The sequence below is a fragment of the Carcharodon carcharias genome, chromosome 1 (assembly GCF_017639515.1).
Source record: "Carcharodon carcharias isolate sCarCar2 chromosome 1, sCarCar2.pri, whole genome shotgun sequence".
Classification (NCBI taxonomy): domain Eukaryota; kingdom Metazoa; phylum Chordata; class Chondrichthyes; order Lamniformes; family Lamnidae; genus Carcharodon; species Carcharodon carcharias.
Window position 1 is genome coordinate 137,111,827 of NC_054467.1, and position 17,481 is coordinate 137,129,307.

The 17,481-nt window shown below is 42.3% G+C and overlaps 1 protein-coding gene across 6 annotated transcripts in view; it reads left to right on the forward strand.

Moving 5' to 3' along the window:
* LOC121277335 (Krueppel-like factor 3) overlaps positions 1-17,481 on the forward strand; it is an 87,210-nt gene that overhangs the window by 38,550 nt on the left and 31,179 nt on the right. For 3 of the 6 annotated variants that reach the window (XM_041186691.1, XM_041186706.1, XM_041186700.1), the window contains exons 3-7: positions 627-723; positions 14,292-14,546; positions 15,299-15,758; positions 16,880-16,963; positions 17,176-17,317. In XM_041186691.1, coding sequence (XP_041042625.1) covers positions 667-723; positions 14,292-14,546; positions 15,299-15,758; positions 16,880-16,963; positions 17,176-17,317 — 998 coding nt within the window. In that variant the 5' untranslated portion in view covers positions 627-666. The remainder of the gene's footprint in view (positions 1-626; positions 724-14,291; positions 14,547-15,298; positions 15,759-16,879; positions 16,964-17,175; positions 17,318-17,481) is intronic. The other 3 variants (XM_041186715.1, XM_041186725.1, XM_041186732.1) reach the window with 2 other exon arrangements.

The window sequence follows — 17,481 nt, forward strand, 5'->3', positions numbered from 1 at the left end:
ATTTTAATATAAACACATTTATATTTATGTAAGAACTAAGCATTGCAAACAGAATTAACTGAAAACTTGGCAAAAATGTTGTTTATGATCCAGATATAAACCATTTTTAAATTGAACATTTTTACAAAGTTATAAAAGCGACAAATCATACAGCAGCTTTCACAGATATAATTTATTGGGCCTGATCTTGGCTCACTTGAAGCCCATTCACATGCACAATTTTAAAATCAGGCATATTCTCATGATTTGAGGAGTTAGAGGAGGCACTGGATGGGGGCAGTGCAGGCACATGGTGGGGGCAGGCCACATCTTTTCTTGGGTATTGTGTTGGCTTGGGTTGCTTTTTTTTGTACAGATAAAGACCAATAGCGGTGTGCTCTCATTGGTATCAACCTGTCACTTTTTCCGCAGGGATGTGTTGTGCAGTTTGTGAGAGGGACCCTATTGTATAGCTCTCCAGGAAGAGGACAATGCTGGTTGATACTTCCCCATTTCTAGTTGGAGGCCAATTGTCAGGTGCTCTGGCATGCTTCTACATCTGCTTAATCCACTTGGGTTGTCCTTTATGTGTAGGCACAGAATGACTTCATGAGTAAAGTTCAAGACCTTCCCTTTTCTTTTGACAGGCAATAAACCCAACTCTTCTGGCATTGCACCTCATTCAAAATGCTTATGTTTGACCATTTGCCTGGCAAACAAGACTCAATGGAACCAGTTCCAATGGTGAGTATGAATTGGCGTCGTTAAACAGGTGTTTAAGAAGCAATATCTCTTAAAATTAAATCTATTATTTCAGTTTAGGATTCTTACCTATGTTCTGATTCAGGACTTTCTACATAGTTCACCAAAATAGATGGAATGGTCATGCTAATTTACAGGAGAATGTCCTTCAAAATATAGCTGTCATTTAAACAGGATTCTTTCTTTTTAACAGTGGATTTTAAAAGGTATACATTGTGATTGTGTTTCAGCTTAAAGAGAGTTTATCCAGTTAATAGCTAAGCCATACCAATCAAAAGGCTCTCATTTTGATTGACAGTCTGTGCCATTTGCTAATCTCAGTTGGAGTGAAAGGGAGAACACAGGCAAGAATTTCCACTCACGATCATTATCCAATGACCCACTGCTGGAAATATCTATCTGTGGACTATGAGGACAGGTTCATGCAGATTCTGTCCCTCCTACATAAGAAATAGGAGGAGTAGGCCATTTGGCCCTTCGAGCTGTTCAACCTTTCAATGCAATTAGGATTGATCTTCTACCCCAACTCCACCTTATTGCACAATTCCCATATCCTTTAATTATCTTCATACTTAAAAATCTAAATACCTTTGTCTTGAATATACTCAATGAATAAGCATGCACTATTCTGTGGGGTGGAGAATTCCAAAGATCCTCCACACTTTGAGTGAAGAATTTTTTCTTCATCCCAGTCCAGAATGGCCAACTCTTTATTCTCAAACTGTGACCCCATTTTCTAGATTCCTCAGTCAGGGACAATATTCTCTAAGCATTTACCCTATCAAGCCCTTTAACAATTTTATGTTTCAATTCGAATGCCTCTCATCCCTCTAAACTCCAGGGAATATAGACCTAGTATACTTGATCTCTCCTCATAGAACAATCTCCTCAACCCAAGTCCAGTGAAACTTTGTTACATTCCCTCTAGGGGAAGTGTGTCCTTCCGGAAGCAGAACTAAACTGTACAATGTACTGCAGGTGTGGCCTCATCAATGCCTTGTATAATTGCAGTAAGACCACTTTACTCTTATACTTCAATCTCTTTGTAATTAAGCTAACATGCCATTTGCCTTCCTAATTGCTTGCTGTAGCTGCATGTTAACTTTGTGATTCTTGTGCGAGGACATCCAGACATCTATCCCCCTCCCTGATCGGTTTACCCCAAATGCAAATATTTCAATGTCTCACTATTGAAAGAATATTCTGCTTTTTTATTCTTCATACCAAAGTGGATAACTTCACACTTGTTATACTGTGCTCCATCTGCTGTGATCTTGCTGACTCACCCAACCTGTCTATACTTTTCTGCGGCCCCTTTGCATCTTCATTGCTTACTTTCCCACCTGACTTTGTATTGTCAGCAACTTCAATTCGTAATACTCAGTCTCCTCAGGCCCAAGTACTGATCCTTGCGGTACCCCGCTAATACAGCCTGCTAAAGCGAAAATGTCCCATTTATTCCTACTTTCTGTTTTCTGTCCTTAATCAATTCTCAAACCATGATAATATATTGGCTCCAATCCCATGAGTCTCCATTTTGTGGCAGAACCTGTTGGGGAGAAATCTTTTCACCCTGAGAGTGGTGGAGGTCTAGAACTCATTGCCAGAAAGGGTGGTTGAAGCAGAAACTCTTGTGGTATTAAACAAACATACTTGGATATGCCCTTGAAGTATTGTAACCTTGGTCTATGGACCAAGAGCTGGAAACTGGGAATAGGCTATATAGCTCTTTTCCCTGGCACAGACATGATGGGCCAAATGGCCTCCTTCTGTGCTGAAAATGTTTTATGGGCTAGATTTTACACTCCTTGTCAACTGGTTTGAAGCCAGGGATTGGGGGTGGTGGGGGCTGGTGATGGTCGGGGGGGTATGTGTGAAGGTGTTTCTAAAGACCAACGTGTGGCCTTCCCGCTTGCCCCCAACCTGTATGAAATTTTATTGGGTGGGGGGGTGGTGTGGGGAGAGGAGTCAGATGGCCTGCAAGCTCTTGGGTCTATTGAGGTCCTTAAGTAGTCAATTAATGGCCATTTAAGGGTCTCATCCTGTCCCCACTGCCTATCCTACCCATGGTGGGTGGAAACCCATGGCCCATGCCAGGCAAATAGCCTGGCAGCTTTAGCTGCATGGGCTAGTGTGGGATAAGGGTGGGGAGTAGGTTCCCCCTCTCCTCATCCTCTGTCGCATTGGAGGCAACCCCAGCAACCGCCACCCCCCCCCCCCGCTCCACCTTCATTCAGCAAGGATCACACTTCCTCATTTATCCTTTTCCCCTCAACTTTGGCCTCTCAAAACAGTCCTCCAACCCAAAACGGGGGCCGGTCAGCCTGACCCTGGCTATTAACCCGGCCCCCCACTTACCTTGGTGTCCGGCTGCTGGGATGATCACCATTGCGGATGGCCTGTAGTCCCAGCAGTGGCCACCCCTCCTACCTGGCACTGCTGCAACCACAGAGCTGCTGGTCATCTGATTGTCGCAACTCTCTAAGGTGGGACTTTCTATTGCTGAGGGGCGCAACGCTCACCTCAGCCTTTTATTGGCCAAATAGCTGTTAAATGACAGTGCAGCAGCCGTTCATCCCCTAGGTGGACTCCCCTTCAACTTTATAGCCAGTGGGTGCCAGGACTATGACATCCCATAAAATCCAGCCTTATGTTTCTCAATGACTTGCTCATAAAATAGTTGCCATGCAGCATGCAGTTTAACAGCAAAGGGTCATTTGTACCATTCCTTGTTCTTGTGAAATGGTCCAGAAACATATGTTTGTTAGCCCCACAATGCTAAAATATTCCTTTTAGTTGATTATTTCACAGCGTGACAGCAATAAATTGTTGTTCATAACCCCATGAACAAGTAAAATAAAATAACAAAAAATAGGACAGGAGTAAGCCACTTAGCCACTTGAGCCTGCTCTGCCATTCAGTAAGATGGCTGATCTAATTGTGGTTTTAACTCCACTTTCTTGTCTTTCCCCACAACCCTTAACTCCCTTGCAGATCAAAAATCTGTCTGACTCGGCCTTGAATATATTCAATAATTCCAAAGATTAACAACCCTCTTGAGAGAGGAAATTGCTCCTCTTCTTTGCCTTAAATGGGAGACCCCTTAATTTGAAACTGTGCCCCCTAGTTCTAGACTCCCTCGGGAGGGTAAACATCCACCCTGTCATGCTGCCTTAGAATCTTATGTTTCAATAAGATCACCTCTCTTTTCTTGAACGTTATCAAAACAATAGAGTATGTTATGCATTTTTAATTCCTCTGCAACACTGATAGGAAGTGCATCAGGTCTAATGTGCAGATAACAGTAGTGCCTTTTGCTGTGTAGTGCTCTATTACCACCACAGGCTATCACCACAGATTGATTGTAGTAAACTCTTGGTATAACAGGAGGTTATGTAAAAACAAAATGCTGTTAAAACAGTTTTGTAGAAATAATAACTAAATCAGGTAAGATGAGAAGCTGCAAATCTGGAATATGTTTTGCCATGGTTAAGGAACAGTGGAATAACGAGTTGCAAAATATTCAGGAGCTCCTATTATCAATAAATTACTTGTTTATTCTCTGTCAATTTCTCCCCCTCCTCCTCCTCCTTCTCAAAGCATTGACTTTTTGCTGGAGTACTGTTCCCTGATGCAGGTCATCTTCCAATGCCATTCATCAGGTGGCCATTATTAGCTTTACCACTGCAGGTAGGCAGAGGTAATCTTTGTGCCCCTGTTTGTTAGTCTGTTTGTAAACGGTATGAGCTGGATATTATGGTCACCACACTGGGTGTGTTTCAGCAGGGGGTATGTAAAATATGTTGGGTGGCTAGGCCACCCCGAGCAATTTTTCATTCATTCACGGGATGTGGGCTTCGCTAGATAGGCCAGCATTTATTGCCCATCCTTAGTTGTCGTTGAGAAGGTGGTGGTGAGCTGCCTTTTTGAACCACTGCAGTGCATGTGGTGCAGGTACACCAACAGTGCTGTTAGGAAGGAAGTCTAGAATTTTGACCCAGCGACAGTGAAGGAATAGTAATATATTTCCAAGTCAGGATAGTGGGGAACTTCCAGGTGATGGTGTTCCCATCTAACTGCTGCCCTTGCCCTTCTGGATGGTTATGGCTTGGGTTTGGAAGGTGCTGTCTAAGGAACCTTGGTGAATTACTGCAGTGCATCTTGTAGGTGATGCACACTGCTGCTACTGTGCGTCGGTAGTGGAAGGAGTGAATATTGTGGATGTGGTGTCAATTAAGTAGGCTGCTTTGTCCTGGATGGTCTCAAGCTTCTTGAGTGTTGTGGGAGCTGCACTCATCCAGGCAAGTGGGGAGTATTCCATCACACTCCTGGCTTGTGCCTTGTAGATGGTGGACAGGCTTTGGGGAGTCAGGAGGTGAGTTACTCGTCACAGGATTCCCAGCCTCTAACCTGCTCTAGTAACCACAGTATTTATATGGCTAGTCCAGTTCAGTTTCTGGTCATTGGTAGACCCCAGGAATTGATAGCGGGGGATTTAGTGATGCTAATTTCATTGAACATCAAGGAGCGATGGTTGGATTCTTTCTTGTTGGAGATGGTCATTGTCTGGCACTTGTGTGATGTGAATGTTACTTGCCACTTGTCAGCCCAGGCTTGGATATTGTCCAGGTCTTGCTGTATTTGGACATGGACTGCTTCAGTATCTAAGAAGTCGCGAATGGAGCTGAACATTGTGTAATCATCAGTGAACATCCCCACTTCTGATGTTATGATGGAGAGAAGGTCATTGATGAAGCAGCTGAAGATGGTTGGGCCTATGACTCAACTCTGAGGAACTTCTGCAGTGATGTCCTGGAGCTTAGATGACTGACCTCCAATAACCACAACCATCTTCCTTTGTGCTAGGTATGGCTCCAACCAGCGGAGAGTTTTCCCCCTGACTTCCATTGACTCCAGTTTTGCTGGGGCTCCTTGATGCCACACTCGGTCAAATGCTGCCTTGATGTCAAGAGCAGTCACTCTCACCTCTTTTGTCCATGTTTAACCAAGGCTATAATGAGGTCAGGAGCTGAGTGACTGTGGCAGAACCCAAACTGTGCATCAGTGAGCAGGTTATTGCTCAGAAAGTGCTGCTTGATAGCACTGTCGATGGCCCCTTCCATTATTTTACTGATGATAGAGAGTAGACTGATGGAGCGATAATTGGCCGGGTTGGATTTGTCCTTTTTGTGTACAGGACATACCTGGGCAATTTTTCACATAGCCGGGTAGATGCCAGTGTTGTAGCTGTACTGGAAGAGCTTGGCTAGGGATGCAGCAAGTTCTGAAGCACAAGTCTTCGGTACTATTGCCAGAATATTGTCAGGGCCCATACTTTTTGCAGTATCCAGTGCCTTCAGCCATTTCTTGATATCACACGGTGTCAGTCGAATTGGCTGAAGACTGGCATCTGTGATGCTGGGGACCTCTGGATCAGCCACTTGGCACTTCTGGCTGAAGATTGTAGCAAATACTTCAGCCTTATCTTTTGCACTGATGTGCTGGGCTCCCCCATCATTGAGATGAGGATATTTGTGGAGCCTCCTCCTCCGGTGAGTTGTTTAATTGGCAACCACCATTCACAACTGGATGTGGCAGGACTTGCAGAGCTTAGATCTGATCCGTTGGTTGTGGGATCACTTAGCTCTATCACTTGCTGCTTATGCTGTTTGACACGCAAGTAGTCCTGTGTCATAGTTTCACCAGGTTGTCACCTCATTTTTGGTGTGCCTGGTGCTGCTCCTGGCATGCCCTCCTACACTTTCATTGTACCAGGGTTGATCCCCTGGCTTGATGGTAATGGTAGAGTGCATTCTGCACCCTTATCACCCTCAGTGCTTCTTCCAAGTGGTGCTCAACATGGAGGAGCACTGATTCATCAGCTGAGGGAGGGCAGTACATGGTAATCAGCAGGAAATTTCCTTGCCCATGTTTGACCTGATGCCATGGGACTTCATGGGGTCCATGTTGAGAACTCCCAGGGCAACTCCCTCCTGACTATATAACACTGTTTCACCACCTCTGCTGGGTCTGTCCTGCTGGTGGGACAGTACACATCCAGCAATGGTGATGGTGAAATCTGGAACATTATCTGTAAGATATGATTCCATGAAGATGACTATGTCAGGCTGTTGCTTGACTAGTCTGTGAGACAGCTGTCCCAATTTTGGCACTAGCCACCAGATGTTAGTAAAGAGGACTTTACAGGGTCAACAGGGCTGAGTTTGCCATTGTCATTTCCACTGCCTGTGTTGATGCCAGGTTGTCCATCTGGTTTCATTCCTTTTTTGTTGTGGTTTGATACAACTGAGTGGCTTGCTAAGCCATTTCAGAGAGCTTCTAAGAGTCAAACACATTGCTGTGGGTCTGGAGTCTTCCTCCTATTGAGGAGCAGATGTCCCACTCTTGTCTAGTGTAGCCCATCCCCAGTATGTTATGATGGCACATTCCCTTCCCTAAAGGGCATTAGTGAACCAGATGGGTTCTTAGAACAATCAACAATGGTTTCATGGTGATCATTAGACTTTTAATTCCATACTTCTATTGAATTCAAATTCCACCATCTGCCATGGCGGGATTTGAACCCAGGTCCCCAAAGCATTACCCTGGGTTTCTGGATTACTAGTCCAGCTGACCTTCATAATACGTTAGGTGGGTGGATGCTGAAATCAGCAGTATGCCTGTTATATTTAAATAATAATTAAAGGTCAATTAGGCTTGTTAGCAAGCCTATTGACAGGGTTAATACACTGTCCATGCCATAAAATGGCTGGCATGGGCAGTTGGGCGGGAGTGGGCAAGCCGTTATTTGTGGTGTAGATGAAAAATGGTAGGAAGGGGGGAGTGTCACCTTATTCAGGGGAGACCCTGTGTGCATTGGGGGAACGCGCCCCCCCCCCCCACCCCAAGATATCACCATCCTCTTCCTCGCTGCCTGCCCTCCAAAACCTGGCCCCTCACCTTCCTCTTCCTCCATAACCCCGCCCCCCCCCCGCCCTGGAAACCCAGGACTTCCCTTTCTGCGGCACCCATCGCTCTCCTTCCTGCAGTTCCAGCAGCACTCACTACTGCTGGGATGGCCAGAGCTGTGAGCCAATCAGATTGGCCCGCAGCTCTCGAGAGCCGAACTTCCTCCTACTGAGGGGCAGAAATCCCTCTGTCTAGTTTAGCCCATCCCCAGCATGTTATGGCTGCATAGCGGCCTGCTTTCCATCAAGTCAGCTGCCAGTTGACACGAGAAGTCCACTGCCGCCCCCTTGCCCATAAAATTCAGCCCTATATTTCAAAAATGAATTAACAGCTTTCAACAAAACTTGGTACAAAGTGAGGGTATAGCCCAAGGAAGATCTGATTAATTTTTGGCAAAGATATGGATCCAGATCCTAGAATTATTTTAAAGGATCCATTAACACCGGGAGATAGTGCAAATGGGTTGTTTTATTTAGAATGTTGTTGACTGTTTTGGAATGTAGTGGATTGTGTCAGCTATTGTGGCAGAATTTGTCACAGTTGTCAAAATGTGAGCAGAGTTTTCAGAGCGGGTTTTTGGATGTAGATTGGCCTGAAGCCTCCTCAGTGAGATGGAAGCTCTAAATAAAAAGATTTCTTTTTTCAGCTTTGTAGTTACAGGACATCAATTAGGCAACGAAATGTCTCAAGGAAGAGCTGCATAATTGTACATTGAGTTAGCGCAAGGCATACGGGCTATTCAGTCCCTCTTCCCTTGTTTATATGTGAGCCTTAACTAGGACTTGACAAAGCTTTTCAATTGCAAAGCAATTTACAGCCAGCCTTGATCATATTCTGCCCTGACATTTACAATTAAAATCTTCTGATCAACATTCTCCTCCCAAACTCAGTGGGCTAATTTTAGCATCAATGTTGTTGTCTGGTCAAGATTATGTGATTCAGCACACTCCCAATCTTTCTGATCTGTTTGACTCAGCTATTCACTGGTAAAATGATGGATCCATCAGTATAGCTAACTGTTGAAAGGCAAAACATAATTCAGAACAAAGAGATCGGCTGTCACACTGCTCCAATCCATATCAAGAGTGTCATGATAATTTTAGAATAAGTGGTCAGAGCATTGCTATTCTAATTCAGAGATAGGACACAGGCAAGCAATGTGCCTGTAGCAGATAACATGGATAGTTCAACAATGACTGTGTGGCCCTAATACAGCACCATCTAGTGATGATCCTGGCAACAGAACAATATATACACCTTTTGGGATGGATGTTTGCAGATTTGGGCCTATTCTGGAGACCTTTAAAAATGGCAGACATGTCCTGATTCCAGGATTTCTGTCCCTATTCCTGGCACCGGCAATTTGAAATAAAAGTGTAAGATGGTGGAAACGTTCAGCCATTCAGGCAACACCTGTGAAGAGAGAAACAGAGATTGCGCTTCTGGGTTAATGGCTTTTCATCAGAACTGGAAGAAGAGAGATTTAGCATTAAATCATTGGCCTGAAATTTTAACTCTGTTACTCTCCTCAAAGATGTTGCCTGATCTACTGAATGCTTAAGGATCTTATGTTCTTATTTTATATTATAATTACCATGAATGAAGTGATGAGAATGATCTGCTACCAACCTAGAGACTGTGCAGTTTTTAAGAATTAAGAACTATTTGGTATCATGGAAAGCAGAACTTGTTTAACTTGGCTTTTCTGGGCAAATCCGAAAACACAATTTGGGCAAAGTCATGGATTCACAAAATGTCCTGTGGCTCAAAAGGCATCAGTCAAGTTCCTATCATTTGGAGAAAAAGAGGAGCCCATTTGACCACCTGTTCTACCTTGTGGACTTCTGAGCTATTATTGAATTTCGTCAACTTGGTAAATTGCTAATGCAATATTTTGTGTGTAATTCATTGTTGGGCAGGCACTAGTGTCAAAGCTGTTCTGGAAGAACTTCGGCAGGGAAGGCCAGTTCTATTGGACAGGTTTTCAATCATACCATTGAGATGCTGTTCCTACGTTCAGGGCATCAGTTTATTTTTAATGTCATGGGAGTAAACCAAATTGGCTGAACATTGACATCTCTCAAATGGAGGCTACAGTATGGCACTTTTGGCTGAAGATACTTGCAAACACTTCAATCTGCTACCATTATTTGATTGGTTGCACATTCTTCACTGGATGCAGTAGGGCTACTGATCCATTGGTTTTGAATTCTATTTTTCTGTGTAGAACCTGCTGCTTTTGATGCTATTGCATCCAGGTACCCCTATGTAACTGCTTCACTAGGTTGGTGTTTCATCTTCAGGTGTGCGTGGTGCTGCCCCATTGAACTTGAGTCAATCCCTTGGCATGATATCAATGGAGGAGAGAAGGATGTGCCAGATATTTATTCCATTATTTCATGAGTTGTGAGCATTGCTGCAAGACCAGCATTTGTTGCCCATCCCTAATTGTCCTTGAGAAGGTGGCGCTGAGATGCCTTGGATTGCTGTTGTCTCTCTGGAGTAATACTGCCCACAGTACTTTTAGGGAGTCACAATTTTTGACCCACTGACCATGAAGGAACAGTGATACATGAGATCCCAAATTATGGTGTTATATAATTCTGCTGTTGATGACTCTTAGCATCTCATGGATGTCCAGTTTTGAGTCTTACATACGTTCCACTTTGTTAACCAGTTGGGTTTTTACAACAGTGTGACAGCTTTCATGGTCAGTTTTTCCCTGATGCCTGATTTATTGAATTTCCAATTTGATATGATGAGATTAGAATTCATAACTTCTGGGTTCCAACTCGATTGCCAGAACTAAAAGATAAGCCTAGCTAAAAAAAAACGGAGTTTAAAAAAAAACTGTGAAGAACCATATCGGATGTGAGACATTAGCAGGCTTTGGATTTCATTCCAACGTGCAGTAGTGCTGAATGTCAGTGGCAAGGCAGACATTATCAGCAAAGCAGCAATTATCAGCACCACTTTGAAGGGTCAAACCCTGAAGCTGTCATCAAACAACTTTATACGGTCTTGCAACTCCCACAAGGGAAGAATATCTTCTCTCACGCTGAGAAAAATGTTGTTAATTTATTATTTGTTGCCATGGATATTACTTGTTTAGCAAGTGTTAGTTATTTTTTACAGTGAGGTACATGGTGAAAAACAGGGATAGGCTCATTGATGGGGCCTCATATCTAAAGTGCAGATGCTTCTTTATTTGGATAATTGGCTGTAACAATTCTAACAAAGCGAGCCTGGTAGCCTCCAATATATATTGTTTGCAAAGCGAAGAGAAGTCCCATTCCATCCCTGCTGAGTTATCAAAGCAACAGAATTAATTCCTAGTTATACATGTTGTTACAAATTTGCATCTGTTGCAGTTTTCAGCTCGTTGTTGATGCCGGGAAAAGGCAAAGTATGAGGCATTGTTTATTCCCGTTAAATTCCAAATGAAAATTTCTCTTCTGTTGGCCTCAGTTTAGATTGGAGTAGTGGAGAAGATGATTTACATAAGACTGATATTAATACTTGCAGGAAATGTGCTTTAAATGAAAAAGTATCACAGGCAAGTCATTTAATTAAATCTAAATCCATACTTTTCAGTGCATGAACTGATTCAAGACAACCCTTGTCATAGACTGTGCTTAGATCAGGCCATCATGATATGAAACAAATCTAACCTCAAGAGGTTTGAGAGTACCACTAAGGTTTCACATTCAACAAAGCTCAACATGACCATTCAGCACAGGCAAGGCTGCTGTTAATCAATAAAGCACTCCATGATGCATTAAATTGGGGAGGCAGAGGGATAAAATTCAAATCTCTCAGGTACCTATTAAAGAGCAGGAAGAATTTGGGTATTGGTTGAGTTAATTGGTGCAGCTTTGCACATTGAATAAGAAGATTTGCAGAAAGGCAGATATTTAAAGTGTTGTTCATTGAATGAAGGTTCCACTGTTCATGTAGAAATTACATTCTTCAGCAATGTATGATGAAGAAAAAACACTATTGTCAGTAATTGTGCATGGGAGGCAGAATAATTTACTAATTATTCAGTATATTTTAGATAGGAATGAACAGGATGGGGGAAAAACATCTATTTAATCAAATGAAAAATAAATGAGAAACTCCTGCTAGCATTTCTTCAACCCTTCACTTCTTTCACCAAAAAAACTTCTTTCACCTTTGGCACTATTCTTACATGATCTATCAATATCTTTACAAAAAGGACAAAAGTTCGGTTTATGTGATGATAGGTTTGGTGAAGTTCCCTGGCTAATACCTTACCTTTGACACTTTCAGCACTATGAGGTTTAGCAAGTGTAGGCAACACAAAGTTTTGGTGGCACGTCTAATTTTTGAGTAAAAAGAAAAGGAAATTTCTCCCTTTCTGCTGTCATTGCTGCAATTAATTAAGTCCATAAGAACCTTATGAAGATAGGCCATAGTGATCATACTGAGAATTTCCTCTTCCCGTGAAATTGGGAAAGAGCTTAGCTCGGTGTTTCCCCACAATGTCATGTTTGAGCTCAGTAACATGCTGCGTGCACACAATGATTTTATCAGTAGGATAACCATTTGCTCAGAAAATCCAAAAGCAGCCAATGTATGTCAACAGGAGAAAGATGTAAAACAGATTAAAATATTGAATTGACAGTCACATGAATTAATGCTGACATATCTGACAAATAATCTGATTGAGAATCTAGTCACATAACTTGGAGCCACACAGATTCTTGGAACTCCTCTGGGAAGGAAAACAGGAAGCAAGGAAAGAAAGGACTTGCATTTATTTTTCGTCTTTTCATGAGATCATGATGTCCCAAAGCACTTCACAGCCAATGATGTACTTTTCCGAAGTTGCAGTGTAGGAAACAGGCAAACATATAAAGAACCTGAGGAAATGAGGACCTGTTCTTGTGATCAAGGGTGTATATTATGAAAGAGAAAAAAAACTGGACAACAACATAGCCAGTTTAATTTTTGTTGCAAAAACAAAAATACCTGGAAAAACTCAGCAAGTCTGGCAGCATCTGCGGAGAAGAGCATAGTTAACGTTTCAAGTCCAAATAACCTTCAACCTTTTGTTGCCCCACTCTTAGACACTATTCTCAAAAAACCCAATTTGTCACCAGTTCTATGTAAAACATTTTGCAATCATTTACTTTATCAGTTTCCTCACATCTATGAATTGCATCAGTCATTCCAAAAAGCAAATGAGCAACAAATCTGGCAATCTACCAGACTGTATTTTAACATGACAACATTCAGTTCTGAAAGGAGCAATGTCTCAGTCACTGAGAAGAGATAACAACTGGCACAGTCATGCCACTTTCAACCAAATGGTCATAAATATCGGCAATTTGTTTTATTGTTGCAATGCAATAACACATTCCTGTGATTTATGTCATCACATTATAGTGTCTGATAAACTGCTGACAATCTAAAATAAAAAGCTGGAAATACTCAGCAGGCTGGGCAGTATCTGTGGAGACAGAAACAGAGTTCAGGTCAGGTCAATGATCTTTCCTCAGTGCTGGAATAGTTAGATATGTGATAGGGTTAAAGCAAGTACAGAGTCAGGGAAAGGTGGAATGGGCAGAGGAGGAAAGAACAAAAGGGGAGATCTGGGCAGGTGAGATTAAATGACAAAATGGATGATGATACAAGGCAAAAGGGGTGGTAATGGAACAAGTAAAGAAACAAAAAGATGGATGAAGAGGAATGGTAAATGACAACAGTTGAATCATTACCAGTTACTGCTACCTGAAAAAGTGGGAGTAATGATTATGATTTGAAAGGTTGAGCCTGGAAGGCAGCAAAGTGTCTAATCAAAAAATGAGGTGCTGTTTCTCCCGTTTCCATTGAGCTTCATTAAAATAATGTGGAAGGCCAAGAACTTAAAACAGTACATATGAGCACTTGATGTGAACACAGCTTCTCTCCAGAGAAAGGCCAGACTCTTCAGATGCATTTTATTGTGTCACTTGTTTCATTCTAATAGCTGTTTATCTGTATATAGTTAACTTTAATTGCCCTTTATTCCATCTTTTTAAATTTAGTGAATGAAGGGATGCTTTAGATTTTCAGCTGCTAAAAGTGCTAAACCACTGTGCCGCCCACTCCCCAGGTCTGGTGAAGTTCTGTTGTAGTCACATTGCACCTGTTTCCTATTGGGTTAATGTGACACATCTAATTTTACGTATAAGATTACTCTAAATTTTTAGCTTCCAATTTAAATCCAGTAGATATTCTCAAACCCTCTGAATTCTAGTAGTTCTTCTCCATATAATGATTACAGTGCAAAGTGGGGTAATAACATAATTCGAGGAAACCAATTTAAAAGACCACTATTCACGTCAGTATTAGCAGCAAGCCTCAATGTAATTGCATTTTTTCATACCCCAAGATACTGTTGGGACACAATTTAAGGACGTTTTCTTTTACCTCAAGAAACCTTGGCTTATGCTTAAGAAATCCAATTTAACCTTTGAGTACCTGTTCTAAAATCTCAAACATATGTTGCTCTCTTTTTTTAAGCTTGATTCTACCAAATGGGAAATATTCATATGTATTTTTTCTCCTTATAGTCCCTGGAGGAGCATTCCTGCTCCTCTGAGCTTCGGGAGGTCTCTTCTAGCCCTGATCCTCTTCTCCGCTGGGTTGGTCTGGCAGGAAATACACAGTCACTTTCCACTCAAGCCCCTGAGTTAAAATTGCAGGTGGGTCCAGATGACATCATCAAGATCCAAAATGCTTTTGACAGATGTCCTTGCTGGCTGTTCAGGAGAGCAGAGCGAGCAAGTGAGCATCAGAATCTGTCAGCTCCCGTGGCTCTGGGGTGGGTAAGTAATGATGAGTTTTAACTGCCCACCCATCCGGTTTCTACCTGGTAGATAGGATTCAAATTATTCCCTTCATCCCTGAACTTATGCTGAAGTTTCACTTCAAAGTTCAGATGTGACAAACTTCATTGCCAGTGGATGGCCAACTTCAACCGGTGAATGTTTAATATCTTTATCTAAAATCACCCTCTCCCCTACTTTATTGGAAATATTAATGTGTTTAAAAGAAATGGGTAACATCTCCTTTAACATAGTGGAGAGAGAGGTTTCAGGTGAATTCTTTAAGGCATTCATAAATTTAGACCCCAACAGTGTAATTTCAGGATCAATGCTCTAAATGGTGTGTACTTTAAATGGAAATTATTTTCAGTTCTTAAAAGCTTAAAGAAGAAGTAACTTTATGAATACATTTTTGACATAATTTACAGTTTGAAGAAGCACTGAGGTCAATTTTAGTCACCCTATCTATTGCTGTCAAAGTTGAGATCAGTTAGTTCACACAGAGAAATTAATGTATATGGTTCAGCTACACAGTGCCATTATTAATTGTGCTATTAAACAAATTAAACAATCTAATTCCTGAATATATTCCACGATCACAGATAACTATAACTCAGCATAGTGAAATGCAGACATAGCACATCTCCTTCACAGATTGTCAAAGTAGCTAAAAACTGGAGTGATCCAACTGGGTGATTTCAGAGTTGTAGTTTTAAACTTCTTTCTAATAATTCTCCATCCTTTTCTTACAGCCATTCCAACAAGGGTATAGGGTCCGAATAAAGAACGATATTAAACCTGAGAATAAGCACAGCATCATTTACTCACCTGGCTGCCACAGTGGACGTTTTCAATCGCTAGAGGCTAATGGGAGCCAAATTGAACCAGTCGATCTTTCACTGAACAAAAGGCACTCTCCGCATATGTCAAGCTCCCCCTCCTCTCCCTATACAATGACTATGCTAACTTCTGCATCTCCTACAATGAACATAACACGCTCCAGTTCACCTAATAAGAGGTCACCTCAGCCTCCCATCAGCATGCCGCTAACTATCCCCACAGTGCTTACAGCTCCACTGTTATCCCGCTCAGGCATCCCAGGCTCAGGCTTGTACTCGGTTATTCACCCAGTGGTAGTACAACCTGTCGTGTACACGCAGCCTATAATGGTCCCCACTATGTTAAAGGACGAGATGAGAAATAATCAACAAGGTAAGTGCACTTACTGGGGACTACATTGTACTATCTGAGCAGGTCATAGAAGTCTACAGGGTGAACAAACTTTGCCCTTTTTAATGTTGGTGTGTGCACTAATGATTTCATTGCTGTTTGTATGAGTTTATTGATAATTTGGACTCTCAGTATTGAACTGAAGTGCTGCACTAGATTGTTTAAGTCCTAGGCCTCAAAGTCATAGCCTTCTGGCTCAGAGGTGAGAGTGCTACAACTGATCCAAGCTGGCAATTAAAGAGATAACTTGTTTCAAAATGATTTAATATTATTTCATTTCTCAAAGATATTAAAAACTTGATGAAGTATATTTGCATTATGGGTTGGAATTTTTCCCAGTGGTGGGGTCACAGTTGTGCAGACCTTCCACACTCCTCCTCCAATTCCCCCGGTTACCCTGACCAATTTTTCTGGATCTAGCCATGCACAGTGCTCTCCCAGCGAGATTTCCAGCAACGCAAGTGAGCCCGGTTGGGTTAAAGAGGAAATTAAAGCTGTGCTGCTGTGGGTAGATTGTGACAGCACCAATGAGTGGCCTTAAGGGGAAAGAAAGCTCCTGAAAAAGGCAGGAGCTACATATTTTTAAGTCTTACAGAGACAAAGAGACCAAGGCCTACAACGGTATCTGCATAGGGTCATGAATGGAAGTGAGGAGGCCTCAACTGTGCCTTTTCCCACAATGCCTACACGTCAGGGCCATGACTTACCTCCACCTTAGGTCTACCAGCACCTCCCACCAGACGGTCCTGAGGATAACAATATTAGAAATGCATGGGAGAGAAATGGGATGGAAGAGCCAGTCCTTAATTCCCCCCCCCCAGCCCCAGCCCAGCCAGTATTTGCATATAGTGGTCAGTGAAGGAGTGACAGTCATGGTAGGACAAGGGAGAAGAATAGGGAACAGGGCTAGGAAGTGATGGAAGATCTCTGCACAGCATTTTCCCACCATTTTTGCCACTATCTCACCTGATTTTGCACAGGATAGAGCAGGAACAAAACAGCTAAAATTTGCATATAAGTTAATTGACATTGAAATTCGCACGTGATGCATCCATTGTGTTCTTGAGTATTTCACCTTTTTTATATTTCTTTTCCTTTCTTAGGTCCTCTTATGCAATGCGTGATTCCTGGCACCCGACATCTTTCCAGGCAACAGCACGTACAACTTTGTAACCGTCCACGAGGAAGTGAGTAAGAATGACACCATCCTGACTTGGAAATATATTGCTGTTCATTCACTATCACTAAACTCCAGTAACTAACGTTAAAGTAATGTGAGATTCGATGCGAAGCTGCTTACCGCTGAATATTAAGAGCCGGCCCTTCCTGCACAATATGTTACCGTGTGCCTTAAAACCTCAGTTTTTGACTAACAGCTCATTTGTTTTCTGTTGAGTAGGTCAACTACTTAATTCTGGTGAACAAGATCCCATGATGATGAATGTGATAAAATGCGAGCAAGAGTTTGATATGTTAAATAACTGCATCAATGAGGTGTCTCCTTCAGCCCACAGTCCTATGCAGTCAGTTACCTCACATGAGTAAGTGCTTTATACACCTTTTCTAAACCTTTTTTTTATTTTATGCTTCAAAATGGAGGCACAAGATACGAGTGCAAATGATCTGTGTGTGGGTAATCTTGGGAAGGGAAAGGAGGGTGAGATTGAGGAGAGCTTCCTTCCTCACTCCCTTTCCCTCTGAATCC